The sequence below is a fragment of the Suncus etruscus genome, chromosome 1 (assembly GCF_024139225.1).
Source record: "Suncus etruscus isolate mSunEtr1 chromosome 1, mSunEtr1.pri.cur, whole genome shotgun sequence".
Lineage (NCBI taxonomy): Eukaryota > Metazoa > Chordata > Mammalia > Eulipotyphla > Soricidae > Suncus > Suncus etruscus.
In genome coordinates, this window is record NC_064848.1 from 205338545 (window position 1) to 205360954 (window position 22410).

A 22410-nucleotide genomic window follows, 5' to 3' on the forward strand; every position below is an offset into this window, starting at 1 on the left:
GTTTCTATAGGGAGGGGATAAGGTTCTAGCTTCTGATTGGCTGATCTCTATAGGGAGGGGATAAGGTTCTAGCTTCTGATTGGCTGATCTCTATAGGGAGGGGATAAGGTTCTAGCTTCTGATTGGCTGATGTCTAGGTCATTTTCCAACTGCTCCCTCATGTCTTTCCAGATAGGCTCCTAGGTATGGCCAGAGGTCTCAGGGCGGTATCAAATGGAAATTTAGGCTTGAGAAAGAGAGCCTAAGAGGTTTACAACATGGGAACCTTTATAAGGGCCCCAGCCACATCCTGTCCTTTCCCAGGAACCAGCCTGAGCCCAAAGCAAGGCCAGCTCCAAAGCCATTGAGGGCAGGAGTAGTTGATGCTGGAGCAGCTGGACCTACTCGGACCACATGGGCAGAAGAGGGGGGTAGGAGCAGTGCTGGACAGCCAACACCTCCCAATGCCATTTTCACCCTGAAACACTCTGGAAGCTAATCCGTGAATGAGGCAGGCGTTTAGGAGGGGGCTGGTTGCCTTTAATCACTGCACTGCAGGGTCCCATAAACAGTCACCAGGAGGACAAAGTGGACAATAACAGTCTTTTATTGGTCATTCAAGAGTGACAGTCAGTGACCTGCACCCCCAGCGACAGCCAGTCTGCTCGGACAGGGGCCTGAGTCCCATCACTGCTACTGTGGTTTCTTTGGGGGCTCCTGGCACTTCTCGGTATGTGTGTGGGTCATTCCCCAGCAGTGCTTGGTGCTCGGGAAGGGGAGGGGACACAGTGAACTCACAGCTATTTCAGTGTCTGTACGGCTAGTGTGGAGAGCGTCTCAAGGAAAAATGGAATTCTTTAGACAAAAGGGACAGAGTGGGTGGTGGGAAGAGAGAAGCGGGCCAGGTGCGGCCCCCACAAGACTGGTCCCAGGTCGAGCAGCACGGGTAACACAGGGTTAAGGCTTGGTCTCAATCTTCCTACAGCAGTAGTAAGACAGGACAGTATCTGGAACTGCTGTCTGCATCTATGCGGAGGAGCGGCACTTTCGTTAGAGGGACAGGAGAGTGACAGGTGGTCCAGGCCATCCACTCGTGAGCTTCGGGGGCGCCTCCCTCCCTGGCTGGCCTGACAGCGGGGCGGTGGCACGGGGTGCAAGCTTAGTCATCCACCGTGATGTTCCGGAAGAGATATGCCATGGACTCCCCGTTGTGGATCCGCCGAATCGCTTCAGACAGAATCAGGCTGATGTCCACCGTCTTGATTTTAGGACACTGCAGTTTCTGGACCTCGTGAGGCACCGTGTTTGTCACCACCACCTGGAGGGCAGCAGCAGACACAATAGGGATGAGTTACTGGCACCGGCGTGCCTCAACCAGCATGGAGATACACCCAACCCTTGTCAAGGTCCACCACCCAAAGCTGCAGTGTGCAGAGGCAGTGGGAGTCCGGTGCACCCACCCTGTCTGTCCCCCAAGCCCCAAAACTGAACCACAGAGCCATGTCTGTTCCCTCGAGGCAGGATCATTACAAACCCAAGCACCGAGTCTATGCCAAGGAGAGACCTGGCAGTTCAGATGACAGAATTATGCAGCTGGAATCATGCCCCTCAAATTTGAGTCTGCGAAGTGTCTCATGTTTGGGGCCTGGCCCCAGTACCAAAAACACAAAACAGGACCTGGATTTCATTCCCTGGTACTACCTAAATGGACTAAAAAAATACAAGGGAGCCAAAGCTACAGCAAAATGGGGAAGTTTTTTGCTTTGCATGTGGGCGAGCAGGGGCCAATCCTTGGCATCCCAGAGGGTCCCCAAGCCATTTCCGAGCACAGAGCAGGAATAATCCCTAAGCACTGCTGGGTGTGACCCCAGAATAAAACAAAAAAAGAAAACACTAAGGGCCAGAGAGATAGCACAGCGGTAGGGTGTTTGCCTTGCATGCAGATGGTTTGGATCCAGGCATCCCATATGGTCCCCCGAGCCCGCCAGGAGCGATTTCTGAGAACAGAGCCAGGAGGAACCCCTAAGCATCGCCCACCCCAGCTTCTTGGAATGTTGTGTGGAGTATGAGGTGAGCTCCTTCCCCGATTCGGACCATGCTCAGGGCTCAGTCAGACTGAGCAGCCGCTGCCGTGGTGACCTGAGCGCATGGAGCCATCTCCAGGGGATCCCACACGGCTGCGCCCCCAGAGTGGATCCCTCTTGCCCACCTCGTCGATGGCAGACTCCTCAATGAGCCGGGGGGCCTCGGCAGACAGGATGCCGTGTGTGGCCATGACGTAGATCTTGTAGGCTCCACGCTCCTTCAGGATTTCTGCAGCTGCCACGAAGCTCTCCACGTCATCAATGATGTCGTCCTGCGGGGAACAGAGCCCGGGGAGCTGTAGCGAGCGACCCCTACCTCCACACAGCCCATCGGCACGGGGCGAGACCCTCTCTGCCCACAGTTGGGCCTGACACTGGAGATGAGGCTGCTACGCTGTGGGTGGGCATCAGGACTACCCCGGAGAGTCCCAGTCTGAACCCCCAAACTTACACTGACACTTTACTCTCTTCTGGTACTGAGGAAAATGGAAATACGGTGGTTTTATTTTTGGTTTTTGGGCCATACCAAGTGGTGCTCAGGGGTTACTCCTGGCTCTGCGCTCAAAAATCGCTCCTGGCAGGCTCGGGGGATCGAACCAGGCTGTGTGCAAGGCAAATAGGCCTTTGGGAAAGGTCAGGCCCCAGCTACAAAGCATGAGTATCAACCATCAGCTGGGGATATAATTCTTTAACATGCAGGAGCCAGAGTGACAGGACAAGGGTTAAGGCACTTGCCTGATATGTGAATAACCCAGATGTGAGCCCCAATACCAAATACAGTACTCCAAGCACTGCCAGGAGTAACCCCTGGGCAGAGCCAGGAGTTAAGTCCTGAGCACCACCAGGTGTGTGGCCCCAAATAAAATAAAAAATCTTTGGCCAGAGTGATAACATAGAGGTAGGGCGTTTGCCTTTCATACAGACAACCCGGGATGGACCTGGGTTCAATTCCCGACATCCCATATGGTCCCCTGAGCCTGCCAGGAGTGATCTGAGTGCAGAGTCTGGAGAAACCCCTGAGTACTGACAGGTGTGACCCCAAAACCAAAAAATTTAAATTAATAATCTTACACGCTCAATTACAAACATAAGCTGGCCAGTCAGTGAGGTCTGGGGATGGCTGACCAGAAGTTCTGCTCAGGACCTTCGAGCTTCCAGCAAAGAAGCTCAATGGGTGGACCTGGGGGCTCCCATCCTGGTCCATCAATGTATGCACTTCCTTACAGGACCTACTCTGAAAAGGTCCTTACAGGACCTATCTCTGAAAAACTTCCTGAGGGAACTGGAGTTGAGGAGGGGCAGACGGAGCTGGAAATATACCCTAGCAGGCACCAGCCACTCGGACACACAGGGGCGGTCCCAGGCTCACCACTATGATGGCGATGCGGCCCCCAACGTCTCCAACCACGGTGATCGGCGGCTTCTCCTTGGCCATCATCACTGTGAAACAAAATAGACCTTGAGTCCCTCCAGACACCCTAGACCTAGCACCTCCTTCCCACCTGCAAGCCCCGGGGCCTCCTGCAAACACACCAGGGATGGCTCTGTTCTGACTCACTCCCAACATGGGTGTTTGACTTTATCATGATTTCTTCTTTGTAGGTTTTGGGCCACACCAGGCGGTGCTCAGGGCTGACTCCTGGCTTTGTGATAGGGATCACACCTGGCGGGAGGTTGGGGGATCCTAGTTGGTGCCATAGAGCGAACCCAGATCAAACCCACCCTCCCCCGCAATGCTGTATCACTCGCCCAAATGGTCAATATTAATATAAAAAAAATAGGCGGAGTCGGAAGGGAGGGCATTTGCCTTGCATGAGGCCTAACCGAATTCGATCCCGGCAACTCATATGGTCCCTGAGCCTGTCAGGAGTAATTCCTGAGTGCAAAGCCAAGAGTAACTCCTGGGCACCACCAGGTGTGGCCCCCCCAAATAAAAAGGGGAAAAAGAAAAGAAATGTAAAGCTGGAGTCCAGGCTGGGGAGCACTCCCAGAGTGAGTGCACAGTTGCTGCATGCAGGAAGCCCCAGCCAATTCCCAGAACCTCCCTGAGCAGGCTCCCTGGGAAGAGCCCCCATCCCTGAGCATCACAGGGTGGCTCAAAAATATAAAAGGAGGGGCCGGGCGGTGGCGCTAGAGGTAAGGTGCCTGCCTTGCCTGCGCTAGCCTTGGATGAACTGCGGTTCGATCCCCCGACGTCCCATATGGTCCCCCAAGCCAGGAGTGACTTCTGAGCGCATAGCCAGGAGTAACCCCTGAGCGTCACTGGGGGTGGCCCAAAAACCAAAAAATAAAAATAAAAAAATAAAAGGAGGGCCCGGAGAGATAGCACAGCGGCGCTTGCCTTGCAAGCAGCCGATCCAGGACCAAAGGTGGTTGGTTCGAATCCCAGTGTCCCATAGGGTCCCCCGTGCCTGCCAGGAGCTATTTCTGAGCAGACAGCCAGGAGTAACCCCTGAGCATCGCCGGGTGTGGCCCAAAAAAAACAAAAAAAAAGAAAGAAACAACAACAAAAACCTCAAACAAATAACCTAAAAAAACACAAGAAAAAAAAGTAAAACTAAATTTAAACTGAAGTTTGAAAAGGCTTAAAGCCGGGGTCTCAAACTCAATTTACCTGGGGGCCGCAGAGGCAAAGTCGGGGTAAGGCAGGGCCACATAAGGGATTTCACAAAAAAAAAAAAAGTCCTCAAACGTCATTATTAAGTTTTAATTATTTCTTCTGAACATGAATAGAACAGTGAGTGAAGATCATGAACAATTCTTCTGAACATGGCATCTTTTGCCTATTTCTTGCTGCCAGAGACTTGACAGCGCTTCTTCTCACAAATCTGAACCACATTTGGCTTTAGAGAGGAAGCAGTTGAGACCCTCAGTATGGCTTGAAGATGATCATCATTTAGTCTAGACCTGTACTTTGACTTATTGAAGTTCAATGTGGAGAGTAACTTTTCACACAAATATGTGCTCCCAAAAAAGACACATGGTGCGCTTGAACATTTGGGAAAGCTCAGGGAAGCTGGGGGCAATTCTCTCAAAAATTGCCCATGCATGTCTGCTTTTCCACTAATCTCCCTGAACTTGGCTTTGAGATCAGAGTTGCACTGCAGGCCAATGAGCTCCATTTGAAGCACAGGAGGGGCATCTTGCACATCAAAGGAAAAGGGGTCCACAAAAATTTGGAAAGTGGCTCTGTGCTTTTTGAAGTCTGCAAATCTATGATCAAATTCCTTCTCTAGCTTAAAAATAGCATCAACATATTTCTCACCACTGAATGGTATGCCTGCATCCACAAGTTCCTTGCATTCTGGGAAATGGCAAAGGTTTGTCTAAGAGAGCTGGGATTTCCATAACACAAGTTTTGTGGAGAATGCTCTCACGTTGTCATAGGCAGCACTGATAAGCCGCCCCAGGTCTTGTAACATCTTGTTTAGTACATTCAGCTTATGTGTGATGTCAACAAGAAAAGCTAAGTCCATGAGCCATTTGTGATCACTCAACTCAGAAACAGCATTCCCATTCTTCTCCATGAAGGCTTTCACTTCTTCTCTCAACTCAAAAAAATCTTTTCAGGACATTTCCCCTGCTGAGCCAACGTACCTGGGTGAAATAGAGCACATCTCCATATTCTGACTCCATTTCCTCTAAACAAGCACGGAACCTCCTGTTCTTTAAGCCCCTGGATCTGATTTGATTGCTGCATTTCACAACAACAGACATCACATTGTCACACGGCAGGCATTTACTGCAAAGGGCCTGCTGATGGATAATGCAGTAAAGAGCAAAGGCCTTCTCTACATCCTCCTCTTCAAGTTTTTTTTTTTTGAACAAGTGCCACCAGTCCATTTTCCCTCCCTGTCATCAATGGCACTCCATCGGTTATTATTCCAACAAACCTCTTCCATGGCAAACCTGCATTCTCAATGGCATCACACAGATGCCGAAATATCTCATTAGCGGTGGCTGGCCATTCATTGGAATTACTGTGAGCAGCTCCTCTGTCAATTCAAAATTGCAATCAACACCACGGACATAAATTGTGAGCTGCGCAGTGTCTGTTATATCTGTGCCCTCGTCAAGAGCAACTGAGTATGCATATCCCCTAAACATTTGGCTTTCTCACACAGTTGATGATGTCACTTGACATGTCAGAAATGCGCTCTGCCACAGTCTTGGCAGAAAGGCTGATTTTGCTAAATTGACCTTTCTTTTCCGCACAGATATACTTGCAGCCTGTAACATGCATTTTTTAACAAATTCTCCTTCTGTGAATGGTTTCCCTGCCTTAGCAATCATCTCACTAACCATGTAACTAGCTTCGACTGAAGCAACATTCTCTTTGGTTGCTTTCTTGAAATCTTGTTGCCTCATTAGACATGCTTTAAGACTGGCAACCCGCTTGGCTCTCTCATTTTCTTGATATTTTGCACATTCCTCAGCATGTTTAGTTGAATAATGGCATTTCAAGTTGTATTCCTTGTGCACTGCAACTTTCTCTGAGCAAATAAGACATGTGGGGATGCCCCTGTGCTCAACAAAGAAATACTGCGTCTCCCACTTTTCCTGAAATTGTCTGTGCTCGTCATCAATCTTTCTCTTCACTGCAGGCTTTGATGAAGTCATAATGAAGGTATGACAAAATCTAATTCTGTAATAAACTTCTCTCCCTTAGGCCTCCGATAATGCAAGGGACAACAGGCAGGAGCAACAGAAATGACGTCTGCGCTAGGCGCAAAGTATTCGCGATTATTCGCTTACCGAATATTCACAATAAAAAAATCGCATTAGTGGGGCCAGAGAGATAGCACAGTGGTGTTTGCCTTGCAAGCAGAAAATCCAGGACCTAAGGTGGTTGGTTTGAATCCTGGTGTCCCATATGGTCCCCCGTGCCTGCCAGGAGCTATTTCTGAGCAGATAGCCAGGAGTAAACCCTGAGCACTGTGGGGTGTGGCCCAAAAACCAAAAAAAAAAAAAATTCGCATTAAACATTTGCATACCCCGAACGAAACTGCTTGGGGTATGTGAATGTTTAATGCAATTTTTTTCTTACTAATGCGATTTTTACTGCTATTATTTGGTAAGCAAATAATCGCAAATACTGCAATATTTGAAGACCGGCCACGGGCCAAAGTGTTGTGTGGAGGGCTGCACTGCAAACACCCGCGGGCCGTGAATTTGAGACCCCTGGCTTAAAGTTAGTCAGCCTTTCCTGGTAAGGTTGTTGGCTGCCAGGATGATGTGAGGATTCGAAGAAAACCGAGCCTAGAATTCAGCAGCTGCTTAAGAGATAGGACAGGGCTTTGTTACTCTGTCAGGGAAATGGAAGGACTCCAGGCTCCACACCTTCCAACAGCCTGCCCAGAAACTCCAGAGTCACAGTGATAGATAGAAACTCCAGAGTCACAGTGAAGGTAGCGAATGAGCCACCATTTACGAATGAAGGCACCTGGAGCAGAGCCAGAGAGAGCACTGAGGGAGGGAGGCACTTGCCTTGCACAGGGCTGACATGGGGTCAATCCCTATGGTCTCGAGTGTAACCGGGAGTGAGCCCCAAGCACTGAGCCAGGAGTAAACTCTGAGCACTGCTAAATACGACTTAAAAAAATAAAAAACTTCCCAAATGACTGGCAAGTTCAAGGTTCTGCTCTGTGCCCACTTTATTCAACCAAAGCCAGACAGGATTATCTCAGAACACGATGATTTACTGCCAGAACACCACTGGTGGGGTCAGAGCGAGAGCATAGTTGGCAAGGTGCTTGCCTTACAAGCGGCTAACCCGGTTTTGATCCCCGGCACCGCATGTACTCGCCCACCATCAGGTGTCACACTCCTAAGCTTCTAGAAGAGCCAGGAGAGGCCGGTGTGGCCCTAAGACCATAAAGGGAAAAGGATCCAGCTCAGGGGTGGGGAGTACCTGGGTGGCTTCAGCCCTGGCAATGCCAAAAGTGCAGAACTGGCACTGAGCTCCAGCATCAAAGACAGAAGCTTCCAAGGAGGGAAGAGCAACGCAGTGACACCTTCAAGGGGCGCCAGCTCTAGGGGGCTTCAGCCCTGCCGTCAGCTAGGGTCTAGGTCAAATACACATTTTATTGGGGTATTTGGGGACACACCCACTGATGATCAGCAGCTACCCTGCTCTGTGCAGTGGGAATCAAGGCAAGACCATCCCCAAACGCTGTAGAGTTCTGGCCCCAGAACCCGACTGTCTCAGGGCTAGAGACAGCACATGCTTTCTGTCCATGGACCCTGGTTTCATCTCTGGCATCACATGATACTTTACTGGACTATTCCCCAAGCACTGCTGGGGGATCCAGAGTCTTTCTGGCACAATTGAGCCTCTGGTCCAGCTGGAGGAGAATCAGCGGGGGTGGGGGAGACCAAGCACCTTTCAGGTAGTCCCCCTCAGTTCCTCAAAATAAGAAATCAGGAATCTCAGCAGGTAGGAAGTTTGCCTTGCAGCAGACCCGGGTTTGATTCCCGGTATCCATATGGTCCCCTGAGCCTGCTAGGAGTAACTTCTGAGTATAAAGCCAGGAGTAACCCAAACGCCATTGGGCATGGACCCAAAACCCAAAAAAGGGGCAGGATCAGGTACAGGAGTGATAGCACAGTGGGTAGGGCGTTTGCCTTACATGTAGCCAATTGGGTTCAATCCCCAGCATCCCACAGAGCCCCCCAAGCCTGTCAGGAGTGATTTCTGAGTGCAGAACCAGTAGTAACCTCTGAGCGTCACTGGGTGTGGCTCCAAATCCAGAAGTCACCCCTGAGACCCAGCTCAGCAGCTCCTCTGGGTAATCTGGGATAGTGACCTGTTCCCCCCAAACCCTGTCTGAATTCACTGCCCCCAGCAGGGAGGGGAAGTCCAGACCCTGCACCAGCACCCTGCCACATAGCCCATGTACCCTGTGATCACCTTCACAGCACACCTCTGCCCCACCCAGCCCCTTCCCTGCTTACGTGGCAGCTCTAGGCCCGGGTGGACCGTGGCGTTCTTGACCATGGGAGGCGAGTGACGCCCGTCGTCCATGTCCAGCTCTGCACACTGGGCTTCTCCATGGATGACGGCCAAGCCGAGACGCAGCCGCTCCGCATACGACTGAGCCCTGCAGGCAAGCGGGGCTGTGAGGGGCTGGACACAGGCTGCACCTTCCTGGGACCCACATCCTGGGATATAGGCTGGGAGCAAAGGACGGGGGCCAGCTGGCTGCCACATGTCAGGAGGCACATGGGCAGGGAGTGTCAACCTCCTGCCTACTCCACCTTTCTCTTAGAACCCCAAGGAGGAGCTTAGATGCCCAGAAGGTAGCCTTGAGCCACCTGCTGCCCAAATCTGGCGACGAGGCTGTAGGGATCAGATTGGGGTTGGGAGGTCAGAGGGGAACAGACGCCTCAGAGGGAACACCCAGATCCCCATAGCGGGGGCGATAACACAGCAGGGAGGGATCTTGCCTTGCACACTGTCAGCCTAGGGTTTGATGCCAAACCTGCCAGGAATAATTTCTGATTGCAGAGACAGGAGTCACCCCTGAGGGCTGCCGGGTGTGGCCCAAAAACCAAACAAAGAAATAAAACATCCAGTTCCCCAAGCAGATTGGGCTGGTCTCAGAAGCATCCAGAAGGAGTCTGACCAGGTTCCAAGCCTCACCTTTTGGCAGCATCCGGAGATTTCGCTACGATAACGGCATTTCTGTAATTTGGAATCTAGAATGGGAGGAGATATAGCAGAAGCCGAAAGGTTGGGAGCTGGGTTTTACTTTTTCTTTTTTTGTTGTTGTTTTGGATCACACCCGGCAAACGCTTTACCTCCCTGCCATCTCTCCGGCCCCTGGGCTTTACTTCTGCCCTCTTGGACACAACAATTGGGCCTACATGCAGGCAGAAACACACACAGACACACATGCACACACACACTGGCATTCCACTCACATGGTGGAAAATGTTTAACTTTCACAGGGCCAGAGAAATCGCAGAGCAGGGAGGGTGTTTGCCTTGTATACAGTCAGTCAACCTCAGTTGGATCCCCAGCATCCCGTAGGGTCCCCTGAGCCTGCCAAGAGTGATCCCTGAACACAGAGAGGGATAAGCTCTGACCACGACTGGGTGTGACCCCGAAACAAAAACCCCTCAGTGGTCCCGCAGCACAGGCTCTACAGTGCACAAAGTATTTCCCTAATCAGTGCCCTGGGACAGAGCCTTTCCCAGGAAAGATGTCCCCCATGCTCCAGAAGCACTAGGGGACCATGGGAGATGCAGGTGGGTGACAGCGGAGAGGGACTGGGGCTCCTGCATGGACATCAGAGCTCAGCCTTTCGAGCCATCTGGGGGGCACTGTGGGTCTCTTGGGGCACACCTCACCTCCTCCTGGATATACTGCAGCAGGAAGGGAGAGGCCCGCAGGTTGTCCACGGGGAAGCTGAAGAAGCCCTGAATCTCCTTCTGGTGAAGGTCCATAGTGATGATGTGGGTCAGACCTGTACCAACAGACCACAGGGTAGTCCACACAGGGCCCTGGGCTCATGACACCTGAGGCCCCACAGAAGCAGGGTGGGAGGTCAATCATGGACGCAATGCTCAGCTAGGACCCACTGAACCCAGAGGGGGAGGAGCTCACATAAACTAAAACCTTAAGCTGGGGGGGGCCCGGAGTGATAGTACAGCAGAGGGCATTTGCCCTGTATGAGGCTGACCTGGATTCAATCTTGGCATCTCAAAGGCTCCCCTAAGCAAGGCCAGGAATGACTCCTTTACGCAGAGCCAGGAGTAACCCCAGAGAGCCGCCAAGTGTGGACAAAAACCAAAACCAAAACAAACAAAATAACCTTCAAGCTGAAAACAGGCTTAAATACTGATCATGGGGGAAGGAAAAGCCAATAGAACCCAGAAAAGAAACCCCCCCTCTGAAACAGCAGACACTGCGGAGGGGATGGAAGGACCCTGGTTTCATCCCCATCCACTGCAGTCCTCCTCTAAGCACTGCCTCCAGGAAGATTTGCACCAAAAAACACAGATGGGCGGGAGCCTGAGCAATAGATAAAATGGCAGGGATGGGGTTAGCCTGGCAAGAACCAACCTGGGTTTGATCCCTGACACCCCCATATGATCCCTTAAAGCCGCTAGGAATGAAATGAGTGTAGAGCCAGGGAATAAGCCCTAAGTACCACTTAGGAGTATGTTGCCCCTAAACCAAAATAGATAAATTAAAATAAGTAACACTGGGTCGGAGCAATATCACAGCAAGACTGACCCAGGTTCGATCCCTGGCATCCCATAGGGTCTCCTGAGCCTGCCAGGAATGAATCCTGAGTGCAGAGCCAGGAGTGACCCCTGAGCACTGCCAGATGTGGCCCCAAAACCCCAAAAAAAATAATAACAATAGTTAACACTAAATATCAAAGACAAGGCTAGGCTTCTCCCCAGGGCGACCCCACCAGGATGCAGCAGGAACAAGGAGGTTAGGGGCACGGGCTCGGGGACCCCCACCTGCTTTGGCCAGCATGGAGGCCAGCAGCTTGCACACGATGGAGCCTCGCTTGCGCATCTTGCTCTGCTTGCTGTAGGGGAAGTAGGGAATGACGCCGATGATGTTGCGGGCACAGGCCGTCCTCAATGCGTATGCCATGATCAGCAGCTCCATCACCGCCGTGTTCACGTCCCTGGGGCAAGCATGGGGAATGGGGAAGCCCTGAAAACCACCTCTCGATGCAGCCCCTCAACATTGGGCAGCACATAGAAGAGCCAGAGGAGCACGGACCCACCCCTGGCATAGGAACTCCAAACCCTGGTGGCTTGAATGATCGTTCACAGCAAGAATGGGGGTGCCCTAAAAGTACCACACCTGAGTGATTCCTGAGGACAGAGCCAGGAGTAACCCGAGTGTCATCAGGTGTGGCCCAAAAATTCAAAAAAAGAAATGGGGGTGAGATGCAGCTACCTCAGAAGCATCTAGAAGGGGGGCCTGGGCAGTTGGCACCTCTGAGACCTACCAGACACAGTGGGAGGGAGCACAGCAGCAGGAGGGAGGGGGAGAGAGAGAGAGAGAGAGAGAGAGAGAGAGAGAGAGAGAGAGAGAGAGAGAGAAGAGAGAGAGAGAGAGAAAGAGAGAGAGATGTGGGAAGTGTGAGAAGTGTGTGTGAGGGAGATGTGTGCATGTGAAAAATATGTGTGAGGTGGTATGTGGGAAATGTCTGGGGTCGGAGAGATAGCATGGAGATAAGGCATTGCCTTCCATGCAGAAGGGCGGTGGTTCGAATCCCGGCATCCCATAGGGTCCCCCGAGCCTGCCAGGAGCGATTTCTAAGCATAGAGCCAGGAGGAACCCCTGAGCGCTGCTGGGCGTGACCCAAAAACCAAAAACGAAAAAAAAAGAAATGTTGGGGCCGGCACTATGGCACTAGAGGTAAGGTGTCTGCCTTGCCTGCGCTAGCCTGGGACAGACCACAGTTCGATCCCCCGGCATCCCATATGGTCCCCCAAGCCAGGAGCGACTTCTGAGCGCATAGCCAGGAGTAACCTCTGAGCGTCACCGGGTGTGGCCCAAAAACCAAAAAAAAAAAAATGTCTGAGAGGAGAGGAGAATGTGAGACATGAGAGGTGTGCGAATGACATGCATGAGATGTGTGGGATGTGAGAGGCGCATGTGACCTCTGATTGTAATGAGAAATGTGTCTGTGTGAGAGGTATATCTGGTGTGGTCTTTGGTTTGGTTTTGTGTTTTTGGGCCAGACCCAGTGGCACTCAGGTGTCATGCCAGGCAGACTCGGCAGACCGTTAGATGCGGAGGATCGAACCCAAGTTGGCTGTGTGCAAGGGAAATGTCCTCTCCACTGTGTTGATGCTCCGACCTCAAGAGGTGTATGTGATGTGAGTTGTTGTTGGTGGTGGTGGTGGTGTGTGTGTGTGTGCCCTGACTGTAAAATGAATCTCACTCCCTGTGTACGGATCTGTCCTGTGTTGGCTATGTGCAAGACAAACGCCCTATGATGTGCTATTGCTCCGGGTCTCCACCTTTCTCCCAGGATGACTCCTTGTGCACTTTTTCCTCTTCCTAATGGCCCCCACATGGGGGATCCAACATCCTGGATCCCACCCACAGGTCAGCAGGAGACAAAGGGCCTTTGGACTCGAAAGAGCCTGGGCCGTTCCTCTGTGGGCCTCAGAGAAGTTGGCCACCGCCTTTGCTTTGTTGATCTGTTCCCTAAGAACATTCCAGATACATCCTGCCCAGAGCTCTCGGGCTCTGCCTCCCAGTAGGACAATCATTTTCCACCTTCCCTTCCCCCCTGCAGTGACAGGACCTGCTTGTAGTGCCTGATGGGGGCCGGGAGACCAGAAGAACTGTTGGGGAGACAGGGGTCCCCCAAGACCACGTCTCACCACTGAGGCCACATGCCCTCCTCTACACTACACAAAGCAGGAACCAGTCAAACTCCAGAGTCTGGGGGGAGGGAACAAATTCAAGTATCTGCCAGCAGTAGGAGTCCCAGCTCATGACGACCCAACTCGCACACAACGCCCACTCAGTCCCTGCACCCCTTTCCAGCCTCTTTCCAGAAAGAGCCCAGATCTGCCAGGCAAGGCTACCATTGCTGTGACCTGAGGTTGGGTTCAAGTGACCTCACGGCCAGTCACATTCCTGACTACGTTCACTTCCTGACACACTCTAAGTGCAAGCGACAGAGTGGGAAGCGGGTTCCAGGGAGCCACTAATGCCACAGCTCCCCACCCCCAATCGGGCCTGCTCCCCGAAGACTTTCATCTCATCACTGGTCACGTTTGGTCCCCACATGGCCATGGCTCTCCTGGTGACAGGAGTCCATGCAGGCCAAGCATTCTCTGGAACTGGGAATTGGACTGGAGCAACAGCACAGAGGGAGGGCATTTGCCTTGCATGCAACTGATTCGGGTTCGATTTCCAGTATCCCATAGTGTCCCCTCAGGAGTGATTCTGAGTTAGCAGCCAGGAGTAACCTGAACACAGCAGGGTATGGCCCAAAAAACAAACAGACAAAAAGAAACCATGGATAAGGCTACCTTCCCTTTTTTAGGGGCCACTTTCTTCCTGACCCCTTCTTCCCACAACAATGGCCACCAAAAGCTGTGTTATGAGACCACCATGGATAATGAAGTTGGAGGGCCAGAGCGATAGTAATTATCCGAGGTGGGGTGTGGGCCTTGAATGCAGCCAACCTGGGTTCAATCCCTGGCACCCCAAAGAATACCCCGGAACCCTGTCAAGAGTGATCCCTGAGTGCAGAGGCAGGAGGAAGCCCTGACGTCCCACCTTGTAGACTGAAGGAAGAGGTCTGGGAGGGGTGAGGGTGGGGGGGAGAAGGAGGGTGGAGGGAGGGAGGGAGGGGGAGAGAGAAAGAGAGAGAGAGAGAGAAAATGTGGGGGAGAGAGCAAGTGAGAATGAGTGGCTGAAGGGTACAACTGTGCAGTGCTGACTCACTCCAGGGCCAGACTTTAGACTAGTGATACCAAGGGTCAAAAATCCGGCCAGAGAGAGAGCACAGTGGTAAGGCACTTGTCTTGCAAGCAGCCAATCCAGGATGAACAGTGGTCCGAATCCTGGCATTCCATATGGTCCCTGAGCCTGCTAGGAGCGACTTCTGAGCGCAGAAACAGGAGTAACCCGAGTGCCACTGGCTGTGACCCAGAAAAACAAAATAAATAAATTTAAAAAATCCAGTTGTAGGGATTGGGGCACAAGGTAGAGCAGCAGCTTCTCATGTTACGAGGTCCAAGATTTCATCGCTAGCATTGCCTCCCCAAAAGGAAGTGACAAACCAAACATCTCTGAAATCTGACCCCTTCAAAAAACGTATGGGTAAAATTAGTTCAAACTAAGAGTTTTTGGTCTGGTTTTGGGGCCACACCTGGCAGCATTTAGGGGTTACTCTAGGCTTTATACACTCAGGAATCACTTTTGGCATTGTTCAGGGGACTTTGGGCTGCTGGGGACTGAACCTGAGTCAGGCATGCACAAGGCAAATACCCTCCCGCTGTACTATCATTCTGACCCCCAAAACTAGAATTTGTTTTTACTTTTTTTTTTCTTTGGTTTTTGGGTCACACCCGGCAGTGTTCAGGGGCTACTCCTGGTTCTACGCTCAGAAAATGCTCCTGGCAGGCTTGAGACCATATGGGATGCCGGGATTCGAACCACCAACCTTCTGCATGCAAGGCAAATGCCTTACCTCCATGCTAGCTCTCAGGCCCTACTTTTCTTTTTAACCTTAACCAGAATGAACTGAGTGAGAAAGATGTGGCGTATCTATGTGTCCATAACTCATAACTACTTAGCCATCCATATAAAGCCCTTTTGGTTGGGAGAAATAGGTTTCAGCATTAGAAATTTTGGGGTTAGCGAGATAGAACAATGGGCAGGTCATTTGCCTTGCATGCAGCTGGCCGAGGTTCAACCACATAAAATTCCCCCAAGAACCACCAGAAGGGATCCCTAAATGAATGAGCACTGCCAGGAGTGGAGCCCCCAAAAAACAACACAAATGGAAACAAAAGTGAGTGATTCACGCCCCACCCCCTGCACTGAACGATATCCCAGAGTGATTGAGGGGTACATTCTGTATCTTTGGTTAAGGGCAGATTTTGGAGGGTGCAGTACAGAGGGGCTGTGGGCCACGTAAGTCTTGCCCCCTCTGATGGCAGATGAGCCACTAACACATACCTGGGAATGGTCTGGATGATGAAAATGTCTTGTCCACGGACAGATTCCTTAATTTCCACTCTTGTTTCTGAAAAGTAAGTGATTGGTAGCTCAAGAAAAGAATTTAGGGGCCCGGAGAGATAGCACAGTGGCGTTTGCCTTGCAAGCAGCCGATCCAGGACCAAAGGTGGTTTGTTCCAATCCCGGTGTCCCATATGGTCCCCTGTGCCTGCCAGGAGCTATTTCTGAACAGACAGCCAGGAGTAACCCCTGAGCACCATCAGGTGTGGCCCAAAAAACAAACAAAAACAAACAAACAAAAAAAGAATTTAGGGGATGGGGCTGGAGAGATAGCATGGAGGGTAAGGCATTGCCTTTCATGCAGAAGATCATCGGTTCGAATCCCAGCGTCCCATATGGTCCCCTGAGCCTGCCAGAAGCAATTTCTGAACATAGAGCCAGGAGTAACCTCTGAGCACTGCTGGGTGTGACCCAAAAAATAAATAAATAAAAGAATTTAGGGGGCTAGAGAGACAGGACAGAGGGGAGAGTGCTTGCCTTACACTCAACCAACCCAGATTTGATCCCTGGCATCCCAATATGGTCCCCCGAGCCTGCCAGGAGTAATTTCTGAGCACAGAGAGTCAGGAGCAATCCCTAATACCACTGTGTGTAGCCCAAAAACCAAATTAAAAAAGAAAAGAAGGAAACAGATTTGGGACAAAGAGAAGGTTCAAAGAGTTAAATGCACACCTTACATTGCAGGGTGCCTCGATTCTCCTCCCAGAACTCCATGATTCCCCAATGTCACCAGGGCATGAACCCCAAACACCACTAGGTGTGGCAAAAAAAAAAAGGGGTGGGGAGGTGACTTTTGCCTCTAACATGAGACCCTTTCACCCCAGAAGACATGGAAGTCCACGAGAGGGTTCTGAAGGCAAAGCAGGCTGCAGTCTGATGACTCTTACCTCCATTGGTCTCCTGGTATACAACCGACTTGCCCAACTCAGCACCCAGGCGCCTGCAGGGCAGAGAGACAAGTTAGAGAACCCTTGGAGCCAGAGAGTGAGAAGGGGCAAGGGGTGGAGGGGAACTACAGGGCACTTGCCCGGTACACAGCCTACCTGGGTTAGATCCCTGGCACCACATAGGGTTTCCTGAGCCAGTAGGAGTGATCCCCTGAGCAAGAGGAGAGTTAGAAGCAACTCCTGAGCACTGCCAGGTATGCCCCCAAAATAAAAACCAAGTTTTGTGCTATCCACTCTGTTCCACCACACCACACACTTTCTGGAACCAGGCAGGTAAGAACTTGATGTCAACGAAAAAGACAAAAATCATTTGTTAAAAGTTCTTTCTATAGTTGTATTGGTTTTAACCACGCTGTTAAGTTTCTGATTTTTTGTTTTTGTTTTTTCGGGCCTCACCCGTTTGATACTCAGGAATTACTCCTGGCTAAGCGCTCAGAAATTGCCCCTAGCTTGGGGGGACCATATAGGATGCGGGGGGGGGGGGGGGGAATCGAACCTCAGTCCTTCCATGGCTAGCGCTTGCAAGGCAGACACCTTACCTCTAGCGCCACCTTGCCGGCCCCAAGTTTCTGATTTCTAAATCCACTGTCTTGTCATTCCCAGGCCCTCTGGCCCTGAGGACTCCCCCACCACCACCACCACCAGCCAGGCAGTAAAACAATTCATTGACGCCAGTGAGCTACCACTGGCCCAAAAAGATAAGAGACAGCTGTATGTGCTTGTGAAATATAGGAACTAGTCAGGTAAAGATTGATGTCTTGTTTGCTGGCTCGAGGTTACAAAAATAGCCTTGAGACCCTGACTGGCCAGGCTTCTCCCAAGACCCCCATCCTGGTGAGTCAAGACATTCCCAAGGAAATCTGGAGAAACAAACAGACCATGAAGATGTGAGCCTGGGGGTTGACGTCAGCAGAAGGTCTGGAGGATGCAGACCACATCTCCAAAAGACCACTGGAACGTGAGCTGAGATGAATAACGTCAGGAAGGGGGCCTGAGGAATTGTATCTTCTTCTACTAATATTATTGAATGGTGTGAACAAAAATGTATGGAATGTTTGAAATATAATCACATGTAACCTCATTATCATACAAATTTCTATAAGAATCTGGGAGTACTAAGCTCAGGGTCACTGCAGACCAAACTCGTGCTGCGACAGGCGCAGGAGGCTTTGCTGTGGACCCAGAGCTCTGGTAATTAAACCCTTCTTTACATCTCTGAAGTTTCGTGGTCTTTATTGAGGCAGTGGGTTTTCCCAGACCCTGGATTCTCCTTGGGTCCTCTTTAAGCCGTAGGCTCTCTCAGTCCCTTTTAACACATTGCTATGTAGGTCTCTAGGGGAAGGACACACCCCCAAGTATATGAGGCTCTGACTTGATTTCTAACACTCCAAAAATAAATTAATAGAGGCCAGAGAGATAGCATGGAGGTAGGGTGTTTGCCTTGCATGCAGAAGGATGGTGGTTCGAATCCCGGCATCCCATATGGTCCCCAGAGCCTGCCAGGAGCGATTTCTGAGCGTAGAGCCAGGAGGAATCCCCGAGCTCTGCCGGGTGTGACCCAAAAACAAAGAAAAAAACAATAACAATAATAATAATAAAAAAACCAAAGATATTGACCTTTTCAGTGTGCCTCCCTCATTTTCTTTCTCCCTGGGACCTGCTCAAAAACCACCTGATAGGGGCCAGAGCATAGTACAGCAGTAGGGCGTTTGCCTTGGTCTTGGCAGAACCAGAACCAAACCTGGGTTCAATTTCTGTCATCCCATATGGTCCCTTGAGCCTGCCGGGGACGATCTCTGAGCACAGAGCCAGGAGTAACCCCTGAGCACTGCCGGGTGTTACCCAAAAACCAAAAAATCAAAACACACACACACACACAGCCGGGTGTTACCCAAAAACCAAAAAACCAAAACACACACACACACACACACACACACACACACACACACACACACTCACTGGATCTACCCAGGGCCACAAAGAGACACTAAAGTGGCATTTACTGGAGGGCGGGACAGGAATGGCCCCAAGCACAGAACAGCGGGGAGGGCCTTTGACTCAGCCCAGCAAAGTTCAATCCCCAGAACCCCACAGAGTCCCCCAGCCTACCAGGATTCCTGAGTGCAGAGCCAGGAGTGTGCCCTGGACCAATTAATTTTTTAATTTCTTTTTTGTCTTTTGGGTCACACCTGGCAGCGCTCAGGGGCTACTCCTGGCTCTACGCTCAGAAATTGCTCTTAGCAGGCTCCGGGAAACCATATGGGATGCCGAGATTTGAACCACCGTCCTTCTGCATGCAAGGCAAACGCTTTACCTCCATGCTATATCTCCGGCCCAAATTTTTTAATTTTTATTTTATTAATTTTTTGTTTGTTTTGTTTTTTGGGCCACATCCAGTGGCGCTCAGAGGTTACACCTGACTCTGTGCTCAGAAATCGCACCTGGCAGGCATGGGGAACCATGTTTTTTTTGTTTTTTTGTTTTTTTTTTTTTGTTTTTTGGGCCACACCTGGCGGTGCTCAGGGGTTATTCCTGGCTGTCTGCTCAGAAATAGCTCCTGGCAGGCACGGGGGACCATATGGGACATCAAGATTCGAACCAACCACTTTTGGTCCTGGGTCGGCTGCTTGCAAGGCAAGCGCCCTACTGTTGTGCTATCTCTCTGGCCCCTATTAATTTTTTTTAATATAAATCTTTATGTAAGCACCATGATTACAAGCATGTTTGTAGTTGGGTTTCAGTTATACACAGAACACCCCCATCACCAGGGCAACATTCCCACCACCAATGCCCCCTCCTCCCCCACCCCTGCCTGTATTCCCACAGGCATTCTACTTTTCTTATTCTTTCTGTTTTGTTTTTCTTATTCTTTAACATTGTCATGCTAGTTGTTAGTATAGTTATTTCCCTAACAGAGTTCAACACCCTTTGTGGTGAGCTTCAAATTGTGAGCTGGTCCTTCAGGCCTTTAATTCTATTGTCTCTGGGCCTTATTACAGTAATGTCTTTAAGTTTTCTTAAAACCCATAGATGAGTGAGACTATTCTGTGTCTATCTCTCTCCCGCTGACTTATTTCACATAACATAAGTTTAACAAGTTTATCTTTCCCAGGGCCACAAAAAGAAACATAAGAGGCATTTACCAGAGGGCAGTCCAGGAATGACCTCGAGCACAGAACAGCTAGCTGGGAGGGCCTTTGATGCAGCCCAGCAGAGTTTAGTTCCCAGCACCCCACAGAGTCCCCCAGCCTGCCAGGAGGATTGCTGAGTGCAGAGCCAGGAGTGTGCTCTGAGCCAATTCAGAACAATAAAGGATGAGGGCTGGAAAGAACACTCGGTGAGGTACTCCCTAGTAACCGGGGACCCCCTAGTCCCACCCCCACCACTGCATACAGACCCCTGAGCACAGCCAATATGACCACAAAAGAACTGAGCTAGGACTTACACCCTGAGGACCCCAAGGAAATTGACCCCCAAAATTGAAAAATAATAATAAGATTAGGAAAGATCAAAGTCAGAGAAAAAATCTCTGAAGCCAGTGGGCAGGACTCTGAGAGACCCAGGCCATAGGAGGGACCCAAACACCGCCCACCCCCAAAACTGGGGACGCTGGGCCAGGCTTGGAAGACACACCAGGGCCTACGGTCTGTCCTTTTGCAGCCAGCAGACCTGTTTTGTGGGATAGGGGTATCCCCAGCTCTCACAGGCTCCCAACTCCTTCGCTTTTCCTCCTGAGCCCCCTGCCCAGGAGTGAAGGGTGCCCTTCCGCTACCCAGAAACTGAGGGGTCCCTCCTGTCCTTACTGCAACCTGTCTGGGTCTGGTTCCGAGGCAGGCCACAGAAAGTTGGGGGTCCCGATGCGCCCTCCCGCATAAAGTGGGGTGTAGGGGAGCCCTTCCGCAGAAAGTGGGGGGTACAGGAGTGTCTTCAAGCACAAATGAAGTGCAGGACGTCCTCTCGCAGGAAGTGGGGCCCAGGGATGCCCTCCCGCAGAAAGTGGGGTACAGGGCATCATCTCTCGCAGAAAGTGGGGGGGGTACAGGAGTGTCTTCAAGCAGAAATGAGGTGCAGAGTGTCCTCTCGCATTAAGTGGGAGCCCAGGGGTGCCTTCCCACAGAAAGTGGGGTATAGGGCCTCCTCTCGCAGGAAGTGAAAATGTAAGTGCACTCTTGCAAGAAGTGGGGTCCAGGGGTCCCCTCCCGAAGAAAGTGGGGGTCTAAAGGAGCCCTCCCGCAGCAAGTGGGGGCCCAGGGGTGCCTTCAAGCAGAAAAGAGGGTGCAGGGCGCCATCCCGCAGCAAGTGGGGGTCCAGGGGTGCCCTCCCGCGGAAAGTGGGGTGCAGGGCACCCTCTTGCAGAAAGTGGGGGTCTAAAGGAGCCCTTCCGCAGAAAGTGGGGGTACAGGAGTTGCCTTCATGCAGAAAAGAGGTGCAGGGCGTCCTCTCGCAGCAAGTGGGAGTCCAGGGGTGCCCTCCCGCAGCAAGTGGGGGTCCAGAGGTGCCTTCAAGCAGAAATGAGGTGCAGGGCGTCCTCTCGCATTAAGTGGGGGCCCAGGGGTGCCTTCCCGCAGAAAGTGGGGTGCAGGGCACCCTCCTGCAGAAAGTGGGGGGTGTAAAGGAGCCCTCCCGCAGAAAGTGGGGGTACAGGAGTTGTCTTAATGCAGAAAAGAGGTGTAGGGCGTCCTCCCGCAACAAGGGGGGGTCTAGGGGTGCCCTCCCGCGGAAAGTGGGGCGCAGGGCGCCCTCCCGCAGCAAGGGGGGCCCCAGGGGCGCCGTCCCGCGGAACGTGGGGTGCGAGCCCCGCAGGCCTTACTCGGTGATGCGCTTGGCCAGCTCGGTGCAGGCGGCCGTGGAGTTGGCCGAGAAGACGCGGTAGCCGGTGCGGGCGGCGTTCATGGCCGGGAGGGCGGCGGGCCGGGCCCGCGGGGCGCGCAGGGCGGAGGACGCGGGCAGCCCGGGCAGCAGCAGCGGCCTCCTGGGCATCGTCCGCCCGCGGCGCGGACGGTCACTCGCTCCCTCGCTCGCTCCTCGGCCCCGGGCCCGACCAGACGCAGTCGCCACCACGCCGGCCGCCAGCCACGCCCCCGGCCGCCGAGACGCGCCGGCTAGAGCGGCCGCGCCGCCATCTTGGGTGAGGGCAAGCCGTTAGGAGTCTCTTTTCCACCGAAGCAGCCCAAGTATCCATTCGCTTCTCGGCCCGACGCCGTCGCTCTCGCGAAACGCCTTGTGTTTCCACGTTCTTGGGGGCCATGAACCCCGACGTGGTGTGGTGCCAGGTCGCTTCCGTGTTTTTTCTCTGCCAGGCTCCAAGATGTCGGCGTCCCAGGAGACTGACGCTCTAGCTCTGTGCCTCGATGGTAACACGGCGTTGGGAGGGGGGGATGTCTTCGAGGCGCATGCGTCTAGCTGAGTTTTTTTTTTTTTTTTTTTTTTTTTTTTAGTTGAAAGGGATTACAAAGTTGCTTACGGTTGAGTTTTAGTCCTTTTCTTGTTATTTTTTTGGGGGGCCCACCCAGTGGGGCTTAGGGGTTACTCTTACAATACCCTCCTATTCTCTCTCTCTGCAATATGGTTACTGACAGTTACTGAAAGGGCACCATACATATTCCTTTCCCTCATTTCAGCACCCAGTTCTTGTCCAGGGTGATCTCAGTCCCAA

The 22410-nt window shown here is 51.9% G+C and overlaps 1 protein-coding gene across 2 annotated transcripts; it reads right to left on the reverse strand.

Moving 5' to 3' along the window:
• Nucleotides 1–577: 577 nt before the first annotated feature.
• Nucleotides 578–21757, reverse strand: PRPSAP1 (phosphoribosyl pyrophosphate synthetase associated protein 1). Of its 2 annotated transcripts, none has more exons than XM_049770636.1 (10): nt 21565–21757; nt 16695–16747; nt 15748–15814; nt 11541–11713; nt 10416–10531; nt 9706–9761; nt 9018–9163; nt 3433–3503; nt 2189–2335; nt 578–1297 (listed from the first exon to the last, which is right to left on the reverse strand). In XM_049770636.1, the coding sequence occupies exons 1-10, from the start codon at nt 21732–21734 to the stop codon at nt 1139–1141; spliced, it is 1158 nt and encodes a 385-aa protein (XP_049626593.1). In that variant the 5' UTR covers nt 21735–21757; the 3' UTR covers nt 578–1138. The 2 variants fall into 2 exon arrangements, with proteins under 2 accessions (XP_049626593.1, XP_049626602.1); XM_049770645.1 differs by lacking the exon at nt 21565–21757 and adding an exon at nt 19898–19929.
• Nucleotides 21758–22410: the final 653 nt, after the last annotated feature.

Excerpts from the sequence above, each read along its gene's own strand:
- PRPSAP1 (XM_049770636.1), bottom strand. The coding sequence starts at position 21,734 with ATGCCCAGGAGGCCGCTGCTGCTGCCCGGGCTGCCCGCGTCCTCCGCC. Across the intron at positions 16,748-21,564 it reads CTGGCCAAGCGCATCACCGA|GCGCCTGGGTGCTGAGTTGG; the intron begins GTAAGGCCTGCG and ends TCTGCCCTGCAG. Across the intron at positions 1,298-2,188 it reads AGGAGTCTGCCATCGACGAG|GTGGTGGTGACAAACACGGT; the intron begins GTGGGCAAGAGG and ends GCTGCCCTCCAG.